The sequence below is a fragment of the Anomaloglossus baeobatrachus genome, chromosome 6 (assembly GCF_048569485.1).
Source record: "Anomaloglossus baeobatrachus isolate aAnoBae1 chromosome 6, aAnoBae1.hap1, whole genome shotgun sequence".
Classification (NCBI taxonomy): Eukaryota; Metazoa; Chordata; class Amphibia; order Anura; family Aromobatidae; genus Anomaloglossus; species Anomaloglossus baeobatrachus.
Window position 1 is genome coordinate 163257487 of NC_134358.1, and position 21483 is coordinate 163278969.

Genomic DNA, 21483 nt, shown 5'->3' on the forward strand with positions numbered 1-21483 from the left:
CACTTTGTGATCATAAGATTGCTGTGCTATCTGCAGAAGAATCCTAATGCACAGGCTCTTAATATCTTCTGCTGATTGGTACTCTCTATGGCTGCAGTTGGTATATAATGCAGCATATAACGTTAACCAACAATCAGCAAAAACATTAGCGCATGCCCTCATCATCTCCCACCTCGACTACTGCACCCCTCCAATCTATCCTAACCTCTGCAGCCCGCTTAATCCACCTCTCCCCTCACTAATCCCCAGCCTCGCCACTCTGCCAATCTTTTCACTGGCTTCCCATTGCCCAAAGACTCAAACATGAACCATGACATACAAAGCTACCCACAGCCTGTCTCTTCCCTACATCTGTGACCTAGTCTCCCAGTACCTACCTGCACGCAACCTCAGATCCTCACAAGATCTTTCTCTACTCCTTTCATCTCCTCTACCCATAATCGCGTACAAGATTTCTCCCGTGCCTCCCCCATACTCTGGAATGCTCTACCTCAGCATATCAGACTTTCCCTTACTGTAGAAAGCTTCAAGAGGAACCTGAAGACCCATCTCTTCCACCAAGCCTACAACCTACAATAACCCTCAGTCCAGTAGACCACTGCGCAACCAGCTCTGTCCTCACCTATTGTACCCTCACCCATTCCCTATAGACTGTGAGCCCTCACGGGCAGGGTCCTCTCTCCTCTTGTACCAGTCTGTTTTGTATTGTTAATGATTGTTGTATGTATACTCTTTTTCACTTGTAAAGCGCCATAGAATAAATGGCATAATAATAATAATAATATAAGCTATTTGATGGAGGGAGGGAACTTCATCCCAAAAAGAGCTAGTAGGTTACATGTATCCCAAAATCACACTGGATAATACAACTAGTCTTGCATAAAAAAAACTGACATTCCATTATATCAAAGGAAAAATAGATACTATCGCTCTTAGTGTGACAATGGGGGGGAAAAAAAGGCTTGGTTCTTAGATGGGGCAGCAAAAACCTAGTGACCGATTTCCTGAAAGCGGCATATAGTAGGGCCAGAAACCTGGTCTCTGCAGTGTCTCATTTTCAGTAGTTTTTATTAAAACTATTTTTTTTGTCCTGCATTTCTTAGTCCTTTTTCAATGTTGAGCTTCTGCAATTTATTTCTGGCTATGACCGCTCCCACCTTTTCATATAGGTAGAAAGCTGATAATCAGCATGCAGTGTGGTAAACTAACAAGTAGCTGCACTCTGAGACGCTAAGGTATACAGACATTGAATATAGGTACTTGGACATGCATTACTGCTAAGAAAATACAATTAAAAATTGAGACGCTGAGCCTATAATAAAAGGTCAGTTTTATGTGAGCCCAGCAGCAAGCGTCAAGGCGTATCTCGTATGCTGGCTCCCTACCTAATGCCTCTACCAGTCCTGAAAAAGCCCATCATTTTATGGTTTATGCTAGTAGGTGGGAAACAGCACTCAGTCAGAAGACATGAGCTCATAACCCAAAAGAAGAAAACTGACAGCACTTCGTAACAGTGTGAACAGGTGCATACTGGTCATTTTAAATAAATTAACAAATACATGCACAGATTTCTGCCTACACTGCTATTAGGATACCTTAGCACATGGGTCCCCAATTCCAGTCCTCGAGGGCTGCCAACAGTGCATGTTTTCAGGATTTCCTTAGTATTGCACATGTGATCATTTAATCACCTGCACAGCTGATGATTCCAACACCCATGCAATGCTAAGGAAATCCTGAAAACATGCACTGTTGGCGGCCCTCGAAGACTGGAGTTGGGGAATCCTTCAAATCAGTGATGGGAGGTTGGGGTTAGACAGCTCATCACTGAGCTGAAGATGATGATAATACAGATTAGTAATCCTGATTGAAAACTACAGCTAGGAGTCTTGTCAGTGACCCAGCGCTGGATTCTGGGTCCCTGCCCCCTTTCTGCTGAAATTGTGCTCATTGGTAACTAGGAATGAATATGGTGCATTATTTTACACAGTGGCTGTTCAGCAGGCATTGTCCCTATGTAAAACTTGCATTGGGTATTCCAGAGAAATAACAGCTCCATGTTAGGTGCAAACCTGTATATTACATACAGCATATGTAAAGGGGACTATTTCTGCAACTACAGACCATCTTAGATTAGGTATCTGTGCGTTGGCTTTATGTAACTTCTCTTTTCTTTTTCTTTTACAGTGTTTTCTATGTATTTTATGAGCAGTATTTGACTATTGTGGATGACACCGTGTTCAACCTGTGCCTGTCGCTGGCTGCCATATTCTTCGTGGCTGTGATCCTGCTTGGCTTTGAAATGTGGTCTGCTGTTCTGATGTGTTTCACCATAGCCATGATCCTTGTCAATATGTTTGGAGTTATGTGGCTCTGGAGCATCAGCCTAAATGCGGTTTCTTTAGTGAATTTGGTTATGGTGAGTTTTTTTTCCCTTTTTATCACATTTTATGTTATTGGAAACCCAATTTTCAAAACCTGTCCATTTATGTAGGATTAAGTATGGGCACCACATGCGCAGCTTGGCATGCTGTGATTGGATTGATTAACCACCTTCCTGAAATCCAGTGTATTTGTATAGCTCTAGTTGGGAGCGGGTGTATGGAGCGGGCTCAGAGGCTGAGCTTACCCCATACTTGCGTGTCACAGCTAGGATCTGCCTCTGACGGTCACAGGTGCATCCGAGCTCTGTCTGCAACGGTTATCCTGTTAAATGCTGTAGGGAATAACCTTTTAAGACCTAAGGTAATAAAGATGTACGAAGAAACCAACAAATTGTCCAGTCAGTAACCAGTGTGTTTCGCTTGCAGTGCTGCGGGATCTCGGTGGAGTTTTGTAGTCATGTGACACGGGCATTCTCAGTGAGCACAAAGGGGAATCGCGTGCAACGTGCAGAGGACGCCTTGGCAAATATGGGCAGCTCCGTGAGTATTATGGGATATTATCAAACGGTTTTCAATCAATAATAGGTTCTGTATGACTCCTGCATAGCTGCACTTCATATAACATGACAGCGGGGTCAGGTTTATGGCATTTATAACACTAATGCACAGCAAAATCTAATGGGTGTGTATATAGTCTAATATGACATCTTATTAATGCTAATGTCAAAGGTATGTTGTGATGTTATAGAAATGGCGAATGTCTCATGTAAGACACATGCCTTATGAGAGTTTCATTGCTCAGTGGTTAGCACTGCTGTCTTGCAGTGCAAGGGTCCTGGGTTCAAATCTACAAAGGACAACATCTGTAGGGAGTTTGTATGTTCTCCCTGTGTTTGTGTGGGTTTCCTCCGGTTTCTGTGAGCCCCAATGTGGACAGTGACAATCACATCTGTAAAGCTGTGGAATTAATAATGCTATATCAGTGAGTAAAATAAACATGTTTCTTGTTTGTAGGTCTTCAGTGGGATTACTCTTACTAAATTTGTGGGTATTGGCGTGCTCGGCTTGTCCAAGTCTGAGATATTCAAAGTCTTCTACTTCCGCATGTACTTGTCCATGGTGCTGCTCGGAGCGGCCCACGGCCTCATCTTTCTTCCCGTTCTGCTCAGCTACGTAGGTGAGTGGTGCTAGCGCTGTAATCACCAGTAAGAAGACGCGGGGACATCTCCGCTCACTCGAGAAAACTGTGTTCACTCCTGAGCATTTTCCTAAGGACATTGTTGTGTTAATAAAGCAAGTGTATGTCTGCTGTCCCGGAGAAGATGCATATTTATTTTTCTTTTGTAGACTTTATAAAGAAGTTTACAATCTTGCGTTTGCCTTTCATACATGATATCCATGAGAAAATGTATGTAAGCACATTATTAGCTTGTCTGTCATATAAGGCTTTTGATACTTTCAATGCTTTGTTATATTTATATAGAAGCGTTTGTTTGGCAGAACATTTTATAGATTAACTAAATTGTTGTTTTGTTTTTTTTTCTTGTGACATTTTTGTATGTTTGTATTTAAAGGCAATTTGTCAGCAGATTTTTGTTATTTAATCTGAGAGCAGCATCAGGTAGAAATAATAACATCTCAGGAATCTGTTTTTATTAGGCTGAGTGCTGTAGTTTTAATACAATCTGTGTTTTATCAACAGCAGATTATCACTTAGAGGACTAGGTCTGCAGGCTCGTCCCACTAGCGTGTATAACACCCACTGCTGGCAGCTTGCTGATAATTCTGTATACACAGGAAGCTGTCAGTCCGGGGTGTGGATGGGGTTATAGAATGCAATATTCTGACCACTGCTTCATCTACAACAGATTCTAGCAAAACTGCACCTAGCAGCACACTGACATATCACCAGAATTAGGGCTTCTGTTGTAAGGTTTTTGCAGTGTAATATGAGAGAAGCATGATGCAGGGGCAGACTGTCCTTTTAACCAATAATTTTCACTCTTCCTTGCAAAGAAATTTGAGCCAAGAAACCTATTGGTATAGTCCAATGTTAGAGTAAATGTCTGCCTTTTACAGGGAATGGGAATCAGTCCCCATGTGAGAGCAGTATAATGTATAATTATATATAGTATAATATAGAGACAGAGACCCTGATTCCAGTGGTGTCAATTACTGATCTGTTTGCTGCCATTATGATAAAATCACTATTTTCTCTGCTGCAGATCTAGCAGTTATACAGGTCATGAATATACTGGCCTAGTCCTCTGATGATTTACTGCTGATTTAAACAGTAATTTTCGGAAAACTACAGTAATCAACAGAGTAAGTGACACATTGCTGGAATCAGGGTCTCTGCCCCTATGTTATGCTGCTCTCAGACCTGGTGACACTCTCTATAACACCTAATCTAACACCCTGAACACTTAGAGGCCAACTTTCTCTGATTACATTCCTTAAATATCTTTAAAAGGGTTGGACTTTTTTTTAATGCTTCACAGCTCTCTAAATGCTTAACAGGGATCTAAGGCGATTACAGAGTGTGTGATGTATGCGATATGTTACATCTACAAAAGCTTTTCAGACAATTCAATGGCCAGTTGGCAAAAAATGATATATATATTCTTAATTTAATCAGCTAGAACTTATATTTTTAATAACTCTATAAAATTGTTTGTTGGATGTACTGTCTAGTATAAATCCCACTATGAAGGTACCCTTAATATCTAATTTTTATTTATATACATTTAAAAAAAAAAAAAAAAAGATATCCTAGAACTAAGTGCTCAGCAAAGGAGGATCCTGACCCTTGTGTCGCGGACGGGTGTTGCCTCCGCTGCAGCAACTGGGGCTGCTCGAGTGGCGCTCGGGTCGTGTCTGGGGCTTGAATGGTGATCAGACCCAGGGCTTGTGCAACCGCCGTCCTCGCAACAGTGAAAAAGGAGGGTATTTACAGGGGAGATAGACTATGACACTACCTGTGGGTTGCGGCGATGGGATGGTGGCACCACCGCTGCCGGCGTCTGGAATAGATGGTGTGAGGGCAGCAAGGTGGTATCCCCTCCACGGGTAGGGGGAGGTGTAGTCCCGGGGTACAGGTGTAGGTAGGGAGTGCTGTGGTGCAGTCAGCAGGTTGGACCAGATGACACCGGTATACTCACAATTCACACAGTCTGTATTGTAAACCAAGGCTGGATGCCTATGGAGGGGTGTGCTGGTTCCGTACACTTGTATCTTGCTGTGTGTTGATTAAACCTGCTTGGAACGGGAGAAATCCACTCCCCTGCAGCTTTGGATGCAGAGAGAGCCATTGCCCGCAAACACTGACCCGTGGGATCTTAATGGGTTCTCGGCGGACACCCTATCCCCTGCGTTGGACTGCAGGTCTGCTCTATCTGGGCTTCTCTTATCGGGAACAAGGCCTGGTACCTTGTCCCTCTGATCAATTAACAAGGGGCTTGAAGCGTGCCTCGTCCTAGGGTCCAGGCCTGTGCACGGCCTCCGGACCGGATTCCCATCATCAGTACCGGCGGGCTACAGCCTTGTCCTGGTCCACTTCAGGTCTCCCGTGACCGGATCGCTGTCGCCTGTGGCCCTACAATGTCGTCTGCCACCTAGTCGGCCCTCCTGTGGTCCAAGGGCTTCAACCCTGACCACACTGCACTTCAGCTCCTTCCACTCTCCTCCCGACCCTACTCTCTACTCCACTTAAACTAACTGGTTCCTGCCCCTTGTCACCTGAAGACCCTTAGGAGGGCATTCCCATCTGCCTGGTCCCGCCCACTGTGTCCTGGCTGCCATGGGGGAGGGGGGGGGGACTAGGATTTGTGACTGGTGTTCCTGTGTGGTGTTAATTCCCAAGGAGGAGGAGATTCCTGTAACCTTGGTGGGGGAGTACAGTCATCTGTGACTACCTGGTTTTACCAGTGCGTCACACTTGTATCTCCCTCCTGTGCCCTGCCTGTAGAGGTCGGCACCCTCAGTACCATAGAGCACTCCTGCTCACCCTAGTCAGCCCTGCCAGAAAAGTGCAAGTGCCTACTACAGGGATTACCTAATCTGTTCTGGGTCATCTTACCTGGAGACTCAATCTTTGATTGCAAGCCATAGCAGACCGATGGTGAGTGGAGGCGCCATATCACCCTGAGGGTGCTGCTGGCAGGCAGAGCCCAGGAAGGAGATACTTACCAGGGTCATTACCTTCCTTTGCTGAGCACTTAATTCTAAGACATCACTTTTGGTGTTTTAATGTATATTTTTTTCATACCCCCAACTCTTCCCCACTTTAAAAAAAAAAATAGTTGCACAACTGAACCCATGCACATGGAATATCTGTTCATCTGAATGAGCCCTTAAACACAAAGGTACTTTGTAACCAGGTTTTTGCGATCTCATAAGAACAGCTAATCTTGGAAGAAACCCTGCTTACAGTGATGTACTACTTAGTTTACTGGCTACAGCAGTTAGGACAGCGTTTATCATAGCTCAGAAAACTAACCCTTCCCATACTCCTAGATTAGCAGCTTACTGTCTATGTACAAGAGTGGTCCCAACCCTTGAGAGCTCCATTAATCTGAGAAAGGGTTGCAAGCTACATTTAGCTCCTGCCCCTCCCACTAGTGACAACCAAAGCCCTCTTTAGGCTATGTGTGCACTTACCGGATTTTGCCGCGGCTTTTCCGCATGTTTCGCTGCAGAAAATGTTCATAACATCTCTGCAGTGAATCACTAGCAAATCCTATGGAGAAAAAAAATCCTGTGCGCACTGGGCGGAATTTGACAGCTGCATGTTTTGCTGCGGGATTCCCGCAGCAAAAACAAGTGCATGTCACTTCTTTTCCGCACATCGCTGCGGGATTTCACTCCATTGACTCCAATGTTAATCATGAAATCCCGCAGGGAATAACGCAGGCAGCAAATTCTGTGCGTTTCACTGCGTTATTCCCTGTGGTATTTCGCGGTTTACCTCCGGTAATGTACATCGCCTGTCTGCGGTTTGCAGGGAAGTGATGTCATTACAGGAAGAGGAAGCCGTGCAGAGTAAACACACACAGATCACACTCACACAGACATCACAGACACAGAACACATAGACACAGACACATAGAACACACATAGAAAGAAAACGGAAATATAGAAAACAAATAACGTGGGCTCCGCTGCATATTTACCTTCCAGCCGAGGTAAGCACACAGCGGCAGCCCGGTATTCTCAGGCTGGGGAGGGAGAGGGGCAGGGTTAATGTCCCCCGCCTCACTCCCCCTCCGGCAGCCGAGAATATCAGCCGCAGCTGCCCCGGCACTGTCGCATGCATTATGCGGCAGCACCGGCGTGTCCCCCGGCTCTTCCTGCCGCCGTGTAGCAGTGGCGGTCAGGGTAATACAAGGGGTTAATGATGGTGGGGGACCACCGCCATTAACTCCAGGCTTGATCATGGCAGTGTCTGAGACAGCCGACATGATCAACCCGTAAGTAAAGTGAATAAAACACACACACCGAAAAATCCTTTATTTTAAATAAAACAAATAAGCCTCGTTCACCATTTTATTAACCCCTCCCGTACCAAAGCTCCGGCGTAATCCACAGGTCCTGCGCTGCTTACATCCAGCCGCGACTGTCACACACACAGAGCTGAATGAAAGCAGCAGAGGTAATTACCGGTCATTTCCCACGGCCGGTAATGTGAACTCACTGCCGACCGTGGGAAATGTAGCGATCTGTCCATCTATCCCTCTATCTATTCTTCTGTCTATCTATCTACTATCTCAGAATTAAATGACTTTTTTTTTTCTTTTCAATGTGCTTTATTGCATTGAATGCAATAAAGCACATCCCAACCCGCACGCGGTGAAACCGCGGCAAACCGCATGCGGTTTTCGGGTGCGGTTTGCCGCGGTTTTTTACCGCAGGTGCGGTAATCTTTAAGAGCATGTGGAATTTTCTCAAGAAAATTCCATTTCCCAGTGCGCACATAGCCTTAGGGTACGGTTTCCCTTGTGATTTTCATGGACTAGTGCGATCTGATAAAACATCGGATTGTTATCACTCTAGCACAAACCTATGGGGCAGCGTCAATCTGCAGTTGATTTCTCATGCCATAGCGGAATGAATCTCAGCACGTTGCGTCTGGCAGTGATTCTCCCCCTTAAGTCTATGGGAGCGTATGAAACTTCACACTGCACTCGCATGTATATACGCAGAGATGGGCTGGGGAAGAGATGGGAAGAAAGTGTTCCCTCCCTCTTCGCTGCAGCTGTCATACAATCGCATGACCCTCAGCTCACTCGCAGCAGGAGGTCATTAGCATATCGCTTCCGATTCTCTCGTATCACAAGTTATGCGCAAACAGTACTCTTACCAGTATAACGATAGGCAAAGCTTTTCCACAGAAATCCCCAAACCAAGGCAGTATGACCAAGATCCTGGGGTTCAGATCCGCTCTTTGGTGCAGGGCTACTCAAATTACAGCATCTGGAGACCTGCTCTTCACAGCAAAAACAAAAAACTGCAGCACCTATAGTCAATGACCGCCTGTGTGAACACACAATCTGGCAGTATCGGGATGCAAGTCCAATATCAAGGGATCACTTAATTCCACATACCATTCATTAAAGAAGATGACAGCACTCAAGAGTATGCAGTCATCTTCTTTATTGACTGCTCTTCACAGCAGTCTGCCAGCTTAGTGCATTTGCACCAGGTCTTGCAGACAGCTGCAGGTTGGGGACCCCTGATATACAGTATCCACTGAAAGCTGCTAATCAGTGCTTGGACCAGGAAGAACGTGGGCACATAGTCCAGCAGTGATGATTGTCACAGCCTAATCAGTGACATCCCTGAAATCTGAGTCAGCTGTAATAATCATTTGAGGGATGTGATGTAATAAGATTGAGGGGTGGGTTCTGCAGGGGTGTATGAATGGATGATGACTGTTTGTTTTTATTGACCCAACAAGTCACCCCCATTTCATGCATTCCATCTATTAAGAGCTACATTATTAATAAAGTCAAGATTAGATCTTTTGGGGGAAAAAAATACAGAGAATGTGTCACTAAGTTTTTGCTCCCCCATCTGGGAGCAGCATAATGTGGGGACAGACACCCTAATTCCAGCGATGTGTCACAAAGTTACTGAGCTGTTTGCTGTCATTTTGATAAAATCAATGTTTTCTCTGCTGCAGATCTAGCAGTTATACAGAGCTCATGAATATGCTGGACTATCTGCAGCACGCCAAGTAGTCCTCTAATGATAATCTACTGCTGATTAAACAGTGCTTTTTAGTCATCAAAACTACACTAAGCAGCCCAGTAAGTGACATCGCTTGAATCAGGATCTCTGCTCCTACATTATGTTGCTCTCAGATTAGATTCCCTTTAAGTGTGGTATCATGGAGCATGACGCAGGAGCTGAATTTGCCAAAACAGCCTTGTACCAGAAATTGTTTTAGGCTTAATACACTACCAGCAAACTGAAGAAGATTTCTAGATTATCATGTAGCCTATATTTTTTTTTTTTTTTCTTCCTTGCACCATAAAGCAATGTGCGCACGTGTGCGCTCTGCACCGCACCGAAAAGGTATGCTTCAGAGCGCAGCTGAAAAGCTCTGTTCTGAAGCGCATGGTGCCGGCGAGAACGTGTGCTCTGCATGCAGCTCCTGCCATAGACAGAGCAGGAGCTGCCGGCAAAGCGCACGGAAGAAGTGACATGTCACTTCTTAGAACACAGCGATTCGGGCAGCAGCCGAAGCGCTGCGTTCTAATATGCCACGTGCGCCCGGCCCCTATGGAGATTGTGCAGGGGACGCAGGACGCATGCAGTTACGCTGCGCTACAAAGCGCAGCGTAACTGCATGAATTAGGCTACTTTCACACATCAGTTTTCTGCATTCAGGCACAATCCTTTTTTTCCTGATCCAAAGGATCTGGCAAAAAAAATGTAAAACCGTATCCACCGGATCCGGTTTTTAACAGATCAGTTATGCCGAATGCGTACAAAACCGGATCCGGTGGCTACGGTTTGCATCCGTTTTTGCATCCGGTTTGTCCGTTTTTTTGAAGGATCAGCTTTAATTAATTTGGTGCATGCGCAGTTTACAAAAACGGATCCGGTAGCCGCATTCATTTTTTTACCACATTGCGCCGGATCCGGTGTCCATAGGCTTTCATTGTAAAACACGCCGTATCGTGCCGGACAAAAAAACGTTGCAAGACACGTTGCCTCCGGCCGCCGTAATTTTGCCGCATCCGGAAAAAACTGGATGCAACGCAAAGCCATCAGGTATAATCCAGTAACAATGCAAATCTATGGGGATAAAACGGATGCGGTACCGGATCCGTTTAACCCGTTTTTTTCCGGATTGTACCTGATGGAAAAAAACTGTGTGAAAGTAGCCTAACACACACGTGCGCACATAGCCTAAGGGTGGAAACACATCTATGTGAGTAAAATCGGTCCGACTGGGCTGAAAAATACTCGGCTGATTTTAGTTCACGTTAGGTGCGAGTGCAACGCAAGTGTCACTGAGGTTAATCGCGGCCACCGCTGGATCCAGTGACAGCGGGTAACCTCAGTGACAGCTCAGCTGATTGTGCTACTCACCTCAGTTGCTGCGTGGAGGTGACCGGAGCGGCGGTGTCTGCTGCAGCTCCTGTCACCTTCATGCTGGAAGAGACGCTGGAGGTCCGTGGATTACGCCGGACATGGAGGGCTTTTTGGGGCTTATTAAATTGGTAATGAGGGAATTTGTTTGTTTTTTATTTCTAATAAATGATTTTTTCTGGTGTGTGTATTTACTGTAATTTACAGATTAATCATGGGTGTCTCAGACACCTGACATGATTAATCTAGGATTTAGTGGCAGCTATGGGCTGCCATTAACTCCTTATTACCCCGATTTGCCAACGCACCAGGGCAAATTGGGAAGAGCCGGGTACAGCCCCAGAACTGTCGCATCTAATGTATGCGGCAATTCTGGGCGGCTGCTGACTGATATTGTTAGGGTGGGGGGCTCCCCATAACGTGGGGCTCCCCATCCTGAGAATACCAGCCTTCAGCCGTATGGCTTTATCTGGCTGGTATTAAAATTGGGGGGACCACACGCCATTTTTTTTTAATTTATTTTATTTCACTGCACAGTATAGACCCGCCCACCGGCTGCTGTGATTGGGTGCAGTGAGACACCTGTCACTCAGCGTGGGGGCGTGTCTCACTGCAACCAATCATAGGCGCCTGTGGGCGGGGAAAGCAGGGAATACGAGATTGTTTAATGAGCGGCCGGCTTTTTCAAAATAGTAAAAGCCACCGCAGCAGTGTGAATGCCGTGCAGCGCCGCGCCGGAGATCGGGGAACGGTGAGTATGAGAGAGGAGGGGAAAATGACCGACAGACTGTGAGAGAGGGACAGAGATAGTGACGGACCGACAGAGAGAGAATAGAGACCGAGAGGGAGAGACCGACTGACAAAGAATAGTGATTGATAGACATTGGGAGACATCACTCCTTTCCAGTGTTTTAGGAAACATGCGAGAAATGTATTTAGAAAATCGCATATCACTAGGATGGTGTGAGTGCCGTCCTGTGACATCCGATTTTTTACACGCTCCCATAGACTTGCATTGGAAAGACTCGCAGTAGAAACTCGCAAAAAAGCAGCATGCTGCGATTTTTTTCTCAGTCCGATTTGGACTGAAAAAAAAAAAAAAAAAAAAAAAAAAATTGCAGATGAGAGCTGAATCATTCACTAACATGTGTCCGATTCCAATGCGAGATTTTCTCGCATTGCTCTACTGCGAGACACTCGCAAGTGAGAAGCAGCCCTTAAGTTGTTTTTTTTTGTTTTGTTTTTTTTTTCTTTTTAAATCTGGCTCATCCATTCTTTTGGTATTTTCACCCTTTCAAATGGAGGGGGAAAAAGTAAACATTTTAAGCACAATTTTGTCCTATCACAGATTGTGCTGCAAATAAACCAGTAAAAACTCGTAAAAAATGTTTTATTCTAGTTTGCTAGCAATGTGTTAACCAGTTCCTTTGGAGTAAGATCTGTGTAGTAAGTCTAAAGTTTAGTATGTAGTCTACCATTTTGCACTTCCTCTTGAAATGCTTAGAATATCTTTATCTAGGATATTTACTATATAGTAACTATTTTTTTTTTTTCTAGGGCCACGAGTGAACAAAGCTAAAGCCCAAGCTGCACAGCGGAGAATAAGGGGCACAGAACAGGAGCGGCTGTTTTACCATTAGGGTGACTGATGGATAATTCAATCCCTGGAAGAAGAGTTTGTGAGCGCAGTAGGGTGAAATATCAAGACTGAAGCATTGTAGCTGTCAGACTCGGGAAGGGACTCTACCAGGACCGCAGTGTTACAACACATACTTGAGGGGTTGAAAAGTTACAAAAAAATTTTTGATACTTTTAATTTATGAGAACCAGATTTTTTTTTAAAATGCAAATACCAATGCAAGAAATCCTGCTCCTTTTTATTTCACATTCCTATATTTATGAGAATGAAAAAATATATTTTACTAATTGACTTGCTGAATTAACTATTTTACATAAAAAAAAAATGCAAGAAAGATCATTTTATACCAGGAGATGCATGGACTTTTATTAATAAGAGTAATAAATAAACTTTCTACAGCTTTTGTACATAAGCTAGGAAGCCGCGCTCTTCAGCAGGGACTGTTCACCAAAGAGTTGTTTGAAGAAAACCACATGTTCTTCGCAGTGTTCTCCTGGATGGAAGACAAGAAGACGTGAGCCCGGCCCTCCCTGACATGTGCAGCCCCGAGGAGCAATGTTTCTAATGAAACTAGAGTGGATGGAAACTAACGGTTATAACTTCTAATTTAGTTTATTTGTAAGGGAAACTGAACTTAAATTTTGTTTCTTTTTCCTTCTAAATAAAAATGCCAAACAAAGTCTAGTCCTATTAATTTGCTAACTCTGTAAGAACACATGAAAGTGTTTACCATAAGTTTGGCATAAAACACTAAATTTCAAACTTGTGCTTTCATACCAGTTTTGCCATAATAAGATGGCTCCGTACATTAGGATTTGGTCGTTCCTCCATGCTGCAGGTCCACTTCTATTACAATAAATAAGTGCTGTACTGCAATCCTAAAACATCCACTACACAGTCTATGGAGCCATCCTGTTCAAGTTCTCTGCAGCTCCTGCTGTTTTTGGGGCTGGGAAGTGTTGCTGGAACGCCATGTATACCATGATGGCAGGCATGTAGGAGAGCTGATGAGTGGTTAGAATAACATACTTCATTCATCCGCCTGCCAGCATGGTGTACATGCTGCTGTTTCTGATCAGTGGCATTTAACAGGTTAACAGCCATGGGCTATTAAGAGGTAGATGATGACTGCATTTGACACTATCTACCAGGAATGTTGCAGACTCAGCTTACGAGCCCACATCAAAGTCCGGAAGCCAGCATATGCTGTACACAGTGTCATTGAGGGGTTAAAGAGAACTTGTCAGCAGATTTGGGGCCTATAAGCTGCGGCCACCACCAGTGGGCTGTTATATACAGCATGTTAGAATACTGGTTATAAGAACCCAGGCTGCTGTAGAAAATATCTAACGGTCAGTGCAACAGAGTTTCTGTTCTCTAGTGCCGGCACCTCCTCTTTCGGCCATCTTTGTTGTCCTCCTTCTGAAGCCTGCATGACACTTCCTACCTCAATGCACCCCGGCTTCAGGAGAAGGACAACAAAGATGACAAAGAGGAGGCCGCTGGCGCCAAAGAACGCAGACGCCCATATGGCCCAACGCCACCGTAGAGACCATTTAGGTGATTATAAAGAGATTTTTACGTTCTACACAGCAGCCTGGGTTCTTATATACAGTATTCTAACATGCTGTATATAAGAGCCCGGTGGTGGTGGCCCCAAATCTGGTGACAGGTTCCCTTTAAACCAAAACACTATTCCCACTCCTATAATACCTGCCTCCATCTACTCAGCAATACAATGATTAACTTCTGTAACAAAAATGCAGGATTTAATCTGAATAGGGTTGCTTCAGATGAAGAATAAAATGAAAGTCTGGTCTATGGCTATGTGCACACAGGGTGTTTCTTGGGGAGGGGGTGTTGGAACTAAAACCTGATCTCTTGGCGGTAAAGAACCTGCATTATTTTGGTTTGTAGTTTGTTTACAGTACATGTTTTAAATAGTTTCATTCACGAAAACCAGCAAAAAAAAAAATGCTGCTGTGATTTTCACTCATAGCTTTCAAAAGCGCAACATGTTATTTGTCAGGGGGGGGGGGGAAAGTAAGCTATCTAAAATCGCATGGTTTTGCCATGTTTTTACATAAAAACACCCTATTTGAACATAGCCTAATAGTTGCAGTAGGAGCTGACCGCATAAAACTAGCCTCCTCTTTCTTGTTACAAAGCACATAGTAGACCTTTCCCTCCGTCCTTTTATATATGCACTAACACACATTACTGAACTAGCACAAAATTCGTTTTGCTACTCAATCTTCCTAAATAGTAAAAACATGAAATGATCCTGATTTCATACTTGACAAATTATTCATCATATAAAAGGGTAATGCAAACCAATCAATACAACTAACCTGGTGTGAAATTTGAGTTTCCACGGAGACGTAAGTTTCTTTGTTCAAAGAAGCGGAAGACTGTATAAAAAAGCATGTCATCGCTGGTCTGTTTGGCTGCATCTAAGAATTTACGGGCAGAAGCGCCGTCGTGACCTCCAATGCTGCGTACGAACCTCAGAGCGGCCAAAACTTGGTGTTTTGATAATAAAACCTCAATAATTTCATCATTTGCTGTGGACAGTCTCTGTAATAAAGCATTTCTGTTAATTATTTAACTCTGCTAATGGTCTGGATTGAAACTATCCTCATATCCCAGTGATCCTGCAGAATTTCTGTTTGCCCCTAGTAGGTTAGCGATATGGAAGTCAAACTAACCAACATCTAGATATAGTCTCACTATAGTGACAGTATGGATGTAGCCATTTGATCAAACCGATACAATTACCATTTAAAGGGAACCTGTCACTGGATGTTCATAATACTTAACGGGCAAGGCAGATTAAAGTGCGCCTGTGCAGGACCGCACTGTCGGCTAGTGTAGATGACTTAGAACGCGTCATCCACTCTAGCTTCAGAAGGAGGACAAAGATGGCCAAAAGAGGAAGTGTGGGATCCATCCGACCAGTCTGCTCCACACCAACCATTAGGCTGGAAACACATTTGTGCGTGTAAAATCGGTCTGAGTCTCATGCTAGAAAATTGGACGATTTTATTTAACTTTTCAGTGTGCAATCAGTTTTTACCCTCAGCAGCTGCTACTCATGTACTGTTATGTACAGAAGCATTTACATTGTTCTCGTGAAATGTACTGAGAAAAACTGATGTCACTAGGATTGTGTATGTGCCGTCCGTGTAACATCCGTTTTTTTTCACGCACCCATAGACTTGCATTGAAGAGACTCATGCGAGGAACTCACCAAAACGCAGCATGCTGCGATCTTTTTCTCAGTCCGATTTGGACTGAGAAAAAAAATAGGAGATGGGAGCTGCCTCATTGATTAACATTGGTTCGAGTGCAATGTGAGATTTTCTCACATTGCACTCGTGCGAGTTAATCACAAGTGAGAAGCCGGCCTTAAGTATTATAAACATCTGGTGACAGGTTCCCTTTAACAGGTTAACTGCTCCATTATCTAAGGGGCTATGGGAGATTGTCAAGTATAATGCTCAACTAACTTTGGGAGTCCCAATAGTCATTGATCATGCACACTGCTGCACTAGTCATTTAAAAAGGAGACTGATAAACTGTTCTAGCAATATGTGGCAGCCTCAGAGGTCGGTGCCTCACCAATCTTACAGACATTATAAAACCTGTTACCTGAATAACTTTAATGTATATAATAATAATAATTTATTCATTCATTATTAGAATGAATATGTACACCAACGGTTGTGTCCCCGCCTTTGATGCAGGCTTACAGGCCGAGCCCACGTCTTTTCCTGCACATAACTGAGTTAATCATCATGTGCCACTAACAACTGTGGGTGAATCAGAGATTCGTCTGCAGCTATCCACCACTTAAATCCCGCTGTCAATCTGACAATGTGATGTAACATGCAGGGGGGGCGCATCATTCCCCGCTACTATCACTGGACCAGTCACATGATTGCGGTGTGCCAATGAGTTGTCATGACAGCCAGGGATTAGATGATGACCTTGTGTGAACTCTAGCTGCAAGCAGACATTCATAGGAGATCATGATTTCTGCTATACAGAAAAGTGCCACAACATTGCATTTGGAAGCAAACCAAACAATACATGTTTGGTAGCTAGGAACTTGTACTGATCTGGGGTATCATACTGCCCAGGTCAGTTTTGCCATGTAGTGAACATAGTAAGAAGAAGAAAAAAAATAATAATGTGGAATTGCATTTTTTTTGCAGTTTTACTGGATTTGGAATTTTTTTCCCATTTTCCACTACAATATGTGGCAGAATGAATGGTGTCATTCAAAAGTACCACTGATACCACAAAAAACAAGCCCTCAAAGCTATATTGATGGAAAAAAAAATATGGCTCTTGGAAGAAAGAGGATAGAGGGGGAAAAAAAAAAAAAAAAAAGGAAAATCACTGGGTGATGAAGGGGTTAATAGTTTCATTCAAAAGTACAACTCTTCCCGCAGAAAACAAGCCAGAAAAGGAAAAAAAAAAAGGTTATGGTTTTTGGAGGAAGGGAAAGAAAAAAAAAATGGCAGGGTCATGAAGGGGTTAAAGACAGTCACCAAATTTTTGCTACATTATCTGAGAGCAGCTGTAGGGAAATAGACCCTGAATGCAGTGCTGTATCAGTTATTTTACTGGATGCAGCAGATGTGATCCAATCAGGATTTTTAGCTGGATCATGAAGCAGAGCTCAGAAAACTAACCCCACCTTATACCCCTGATCAACATTTCCAAGAGTAAGTCTCCCTTCCCAGAAAGCTGCTAATCTCCTGCTGATAAAACACTTATTGTATTAAACATCACACAGCCCCATAAGTGACATCCCTAAAATTGCTGCCCTCAGATTACATAGCAAAGCCTTGCTAACGAGCTTTCCCTTTAAGTTTAGAAATTCACCCTATGATGCTATATGTAGCTTTGGTAGTGAATATAATTTGATGCCAGACTTGAGTCCCTTCCAATGTTATAATCCACAAATACAATATGAAGACTCTGGTGACAATTATTTTACCTTTAACATGTCAAGGGAAAGCTGATGTGCTGGGGGGTAAACGCTTTCTAAAGATAACAGGAGACAGGCCTGGAAATAAGAACATTGTATATTAACATATTGGAGACAATTATTCATGATTTCTTTCAGCTACAATATTTTACAATAATGCATACTAAAATATAGAATACATGGAGTCAGCTACAATAAGGTATTAAAGCAAAAGGGCAGATACAGATATGATTTTACATGGAAAACACATCACAGCCCATATTAACCCTCTGGCTTGTATGCCACATATTTAATCCCTCTGTGTACTGAGATAGCCATTGACCTTCTAATGTAGCACTATTTGCCCCACTTTCTCCCTAACACTGAGAATGACTGAAGACACCCTCCATACTTGTATAGTATGATATTGATCACTAACTTTGGCTATGACTTTCCCAGTGTGCATGTATTATATTATTTTATACCCTGTAAGAAAACTATGGCCATGATTAATGAAAGGTTGTTTTTTTTTGTTTTTATACATATTTCAGGCACACGTTAGGCTGCTTTCACACTTGCATTGTTTAGCATCAGTCACAATGCGTTGTGTGACGCATGTGACTGATGCATTGTAAATAGTGTGATAATAAAGGCAATGGATTCGAGATGGAGAGACTAGGAGTGCTTTTACACGTTTCATAACATTCTGCTGGACCTACTGAGCATGCTCAGTAGAACGTGACGGAATCCCGCACCGGAATCAGTCGCCAGACGCATGACGACGGAATCCAGCACCATAGACATTCATGATGTCTCTTAACAATTCCCAACGGAATCCTGCGGAGAGCGTTTTTTCACAGCAACACAAAACGCTACATTTTACATATCAGTGTTACACTGGCAGACTGCATTTTAAACCACGGTGGCCTTCTTGACGTGGTTTAACAGGCCACCATGGCTGACAAACTACGAGTTCATTTTTTTTTCCCTTTAATCTCCTGCTGTCATGTTAACCATCAGGTCCTTGTTATTACATTGCTGGGGTCCCAATTTGGGTAAGAGAAGGAGCCCACTCCCTCTCTCAACCTTCTAAATGCTGCAATCACTATTAATCGCGTCATTTAGAAGGTTCACCAGCCCTGACTGTGGTAACTGGAGCTCAGATAACACTTGAGCCGTGCTCTCGGCGGTGATCGTGCAGGAACCGCTCCTGTGCCCGCATAAATCGCCCAGACGTACCGGAGCGTCTTATGTCAGTAAGAGGTTAAGCAGGTCTATAATAAAAGATAAAATAAAAAAAGTGATAGCTAAATTTAATACTTTGATAATTTTGCAAATACAACCATTTTATCGGAAAAATATTACGCTATGTGCACACATGGCTTTTTTTTTCCCATGCGGTTTCCTTCTTATTTTAATCAGAAAAGGCATCCCAGCAAAGTCTATGAGAATCCTGACTTGCACTTCACACGCTGCTTCTTTTTTAATTACAGATATTGTTGCTGAAAAAAAAAAAAAAAAAAAGAATATTGTTTACTTACCGTAAATTCTTTTTCTTATAGTTCCGTAATGGGAGACCCAGACCATGTGTGTATAGCTTCTGCCTCCGGAGGACACACAAAGTACTACACTAAAAAGTGTAGCTCCTCCCTCCGAGCATATACACCCCCTGGATAACCAAATATAGCCAGTTTAGTGCAAAAGCTGAAGGAGAGTAGCCACCCACAAGTAGAGATAGAGCAAGAACCGGAACAACCGGAGCCTCTGTCTACAACAACAGCCGGTGATAACACGCGGAGCAAGAAACTGCCAAAAGGCAACAGGGAGGGTGCTGGGTCTCCCATTACGGAACTATAAGAAAAAGAATTTACGGTAAGTAAACAAAATTCTCTTTTTCTTCATCGTTCCTATGGGAGACCCAGACCATGGGACGTCTCAAAGGATGGGTGGGAATAAACAGAAAACTGAGAAGTAGGCGAAACCTAACTTCACCAATGGGCGACAGCCGCCTGAAGGATGCGTCTGCCCAAGCTCGCATCTGCCGAAGCATGAGCATGCACTTGGTAGTGCTTCGAAAAGGTGTGCAGACTATACCAAGTGGCAGCCTGACCGACCTGCTGAGCCGTAGCCTGGTGCCTGAGAAACCAAGAGGCACCGACAGCTCTGGTCGAGTGTGCCTTGATCCCCGGCGGGGGAGGCACTTGAGTACACTGGTAGGCATCGGAAATGGACGACCTAATCCAACGAGCTAGGGTCGGCTTAGAAACCGAGAGGCCCTCACGCCGACCTGTGGTCAGCACAAAAAGAGAGGTGCGCCGCCTAACAACAGCGGTGCGAAACACATAGATCCGGAGCGCCCGCACCAGATCCAGAGTATGCAACGCTTTTTCAAAGCGATGAACAGGAGCCGGACAAAAGGAAGGCAGGGAAATGTCCTGGTTAAGGTGGAAAGGAGAAACCACCTTAGGGAGAAAGTCCGGAGTCGGACGGAGAACCACCTTGTCTTGATGAAAAAACAAAAAAGGTGACTCCGAAGAGAGCGCAGTCAAATCAGAGACTCTCCTGAGGGAAGTTATGGCCACTAGAAAGACCACTTTCTGTGAAAGACGAGACAAAGAAACCTCCCTAAGAGGCTCAAAGGGGGGTTTCTGGAAAGCCGTGAGGACCAGATTAAGGTCCCAGGGATCCAAGGGCCGTCGGTAAGGCGGAATGCTGTGAGATGCGCCCTGCATGAAGGAGTGCACCTGAGCCAGCCGAGCGATACGCCGCTGGCACAACACTGACAGAGCCGAGACCTGTCCCTTGAGGGAATTGAGGGATAGTCCTAGCTGCAGACGGACTGCAGAAAGGACAGAAGGGTCGGCAAGGAAAAAGGCCAAGAAGCATGGCCGGAAGAGCGACACCAGGACAGGAAAATTCTCCAGGTCCTGTGATAGATTTTGGCCAAGGAATACTTCCGAGCCCGAGTCGTAGTGGAGATGACTTCAGGAGAGATACCAGAAGTCGTCAAGATCCAGGACTCAAGAGCCACGCCGTCAATCTGAGAGCCGCAGAATTCAGGCGGAAAAACGGACCTTGTGAGAGAAGGTCTGAACGGTCCGGGAGATGCCACGGCACCTCTACGGACAGATGGAGCAGGTCTGGGTACCAAGCTCGCCTGGGCCAGTCTGGAGCAATGAGAATGACCCGACGCCCTCCATTCTGAGCTTGCGCAGGACTCTGAGCAAGAGCTAGAGAGGGAAACACGCAAGACAGACGAAACTGGGACAAATCTTGAACCAGCGCGTCCGCTGCAAAGGCCTGAGGATCGTGGGAGCGAAGATCCACTTCCGGAGTGCCCCCCTTGCGGCAGAGTGACCGAAACACTGCCGAATGCAGAGCCCACTCGACGCTGTCCACGGTTTGACGGCTGAGAATCTGCCTCCCAGTTTTCCACGCCTGGGATGTGGACTGCGGAAATGGTGGACTTGGAGTCCTCCGTCCACTGAAGGATGCGTTGAACCTCCAACATTGCCAGACGGCCGAGTGTCCCGCCCTGGCAGTTGATGTAGGCAACCGCTGTCGCGTTGTCTGACCGGACTCGAATGTGCTTGCCCGCCAACAGGTGGTGAAAGGCTAAGAGAGCTAGAAGCACAGCTCTGATTTCCAGCACATTGATCGAGAGGGCTGATTCGGACGGGGTCCAAGTGCCCTGCGCTCTGTGGTGGAGATATACTGCTCCCCAGCCGGATAGACTGGCATCCGTGGTGAGGATCACCCGGGACGGGGCCAGGAAGGAGCGTTCCTGAAGAGAGAGGGGCCGAAGCCACCACTGAAGGGAGCCCCTGGTCTGTGGCGACAGAGCCACTAACCTGTGCAAGGAGCAAGGTCGCTTGTCCCAACAG

General features: G+C 44.8%; 2 protein-coding genes across 3 annotated transcripts in view; one reads left to right on the top strand and one right to left on the bottom strand.

Annotated features, from left to right (window-relative positions):
- Nucleotides 1–13505, top strand: part of NPC1 (NPC intracellular cholesterol transporter 1) — an 84740-nt gene extending 71235 nt beyond the window's left edge. Inside the window, exons 21-24 of the mRNA XM_075316051.1 lie at nucleotides 2188–2419; nucleotides 2811–2924; nucleotides 3399–3561; nucleotides 12540–13505. Coding sequence (XP_075172166.1) covers nucleotides 2188–2419; nucleotides 2811–2924; nucleotides 3399–3561; nucleotides 12540–12622 — 592 coding nt within the window. The 3' untranslated portion in view covers nucleotides 12623–13505. The remainder of the gene's footprint in view (nucleotides 1–2187; nucleotides 2420–2810; nucleotides 2925–3398; nucleotides 3562–12539) is intronic.
- Nucleotides 12958–21483, bottom strand: part of RMC1 (regulator of MON1-CCZ1) — a 78859-nt gene continuing 70333 nt past the window's right edge. For both annotated transcript variants that reach the window (XM_075353350.1, XM_075353349.1), the window contains 3 exons: nucleotides 17630–17698; nucleotides 14973–15198; nucleotides 12958–13114 (listed from right to left, as the gene is read on the bottom strand). In XM_075353350.1, coding sequence (XP_075209465.1) covers nucleotides 13035–13114; nucleotides 14973–15198; nucleotides 17630–17698 — 375 coding nt within the window. In that variant the 3' untranslated portion in view covers nucleotides 12958–13034. The remainder of the gene's footprint in view (nucleotides 13115–14972; nucleotides 15199–17629; nucleotides 17699–21483) is intronic.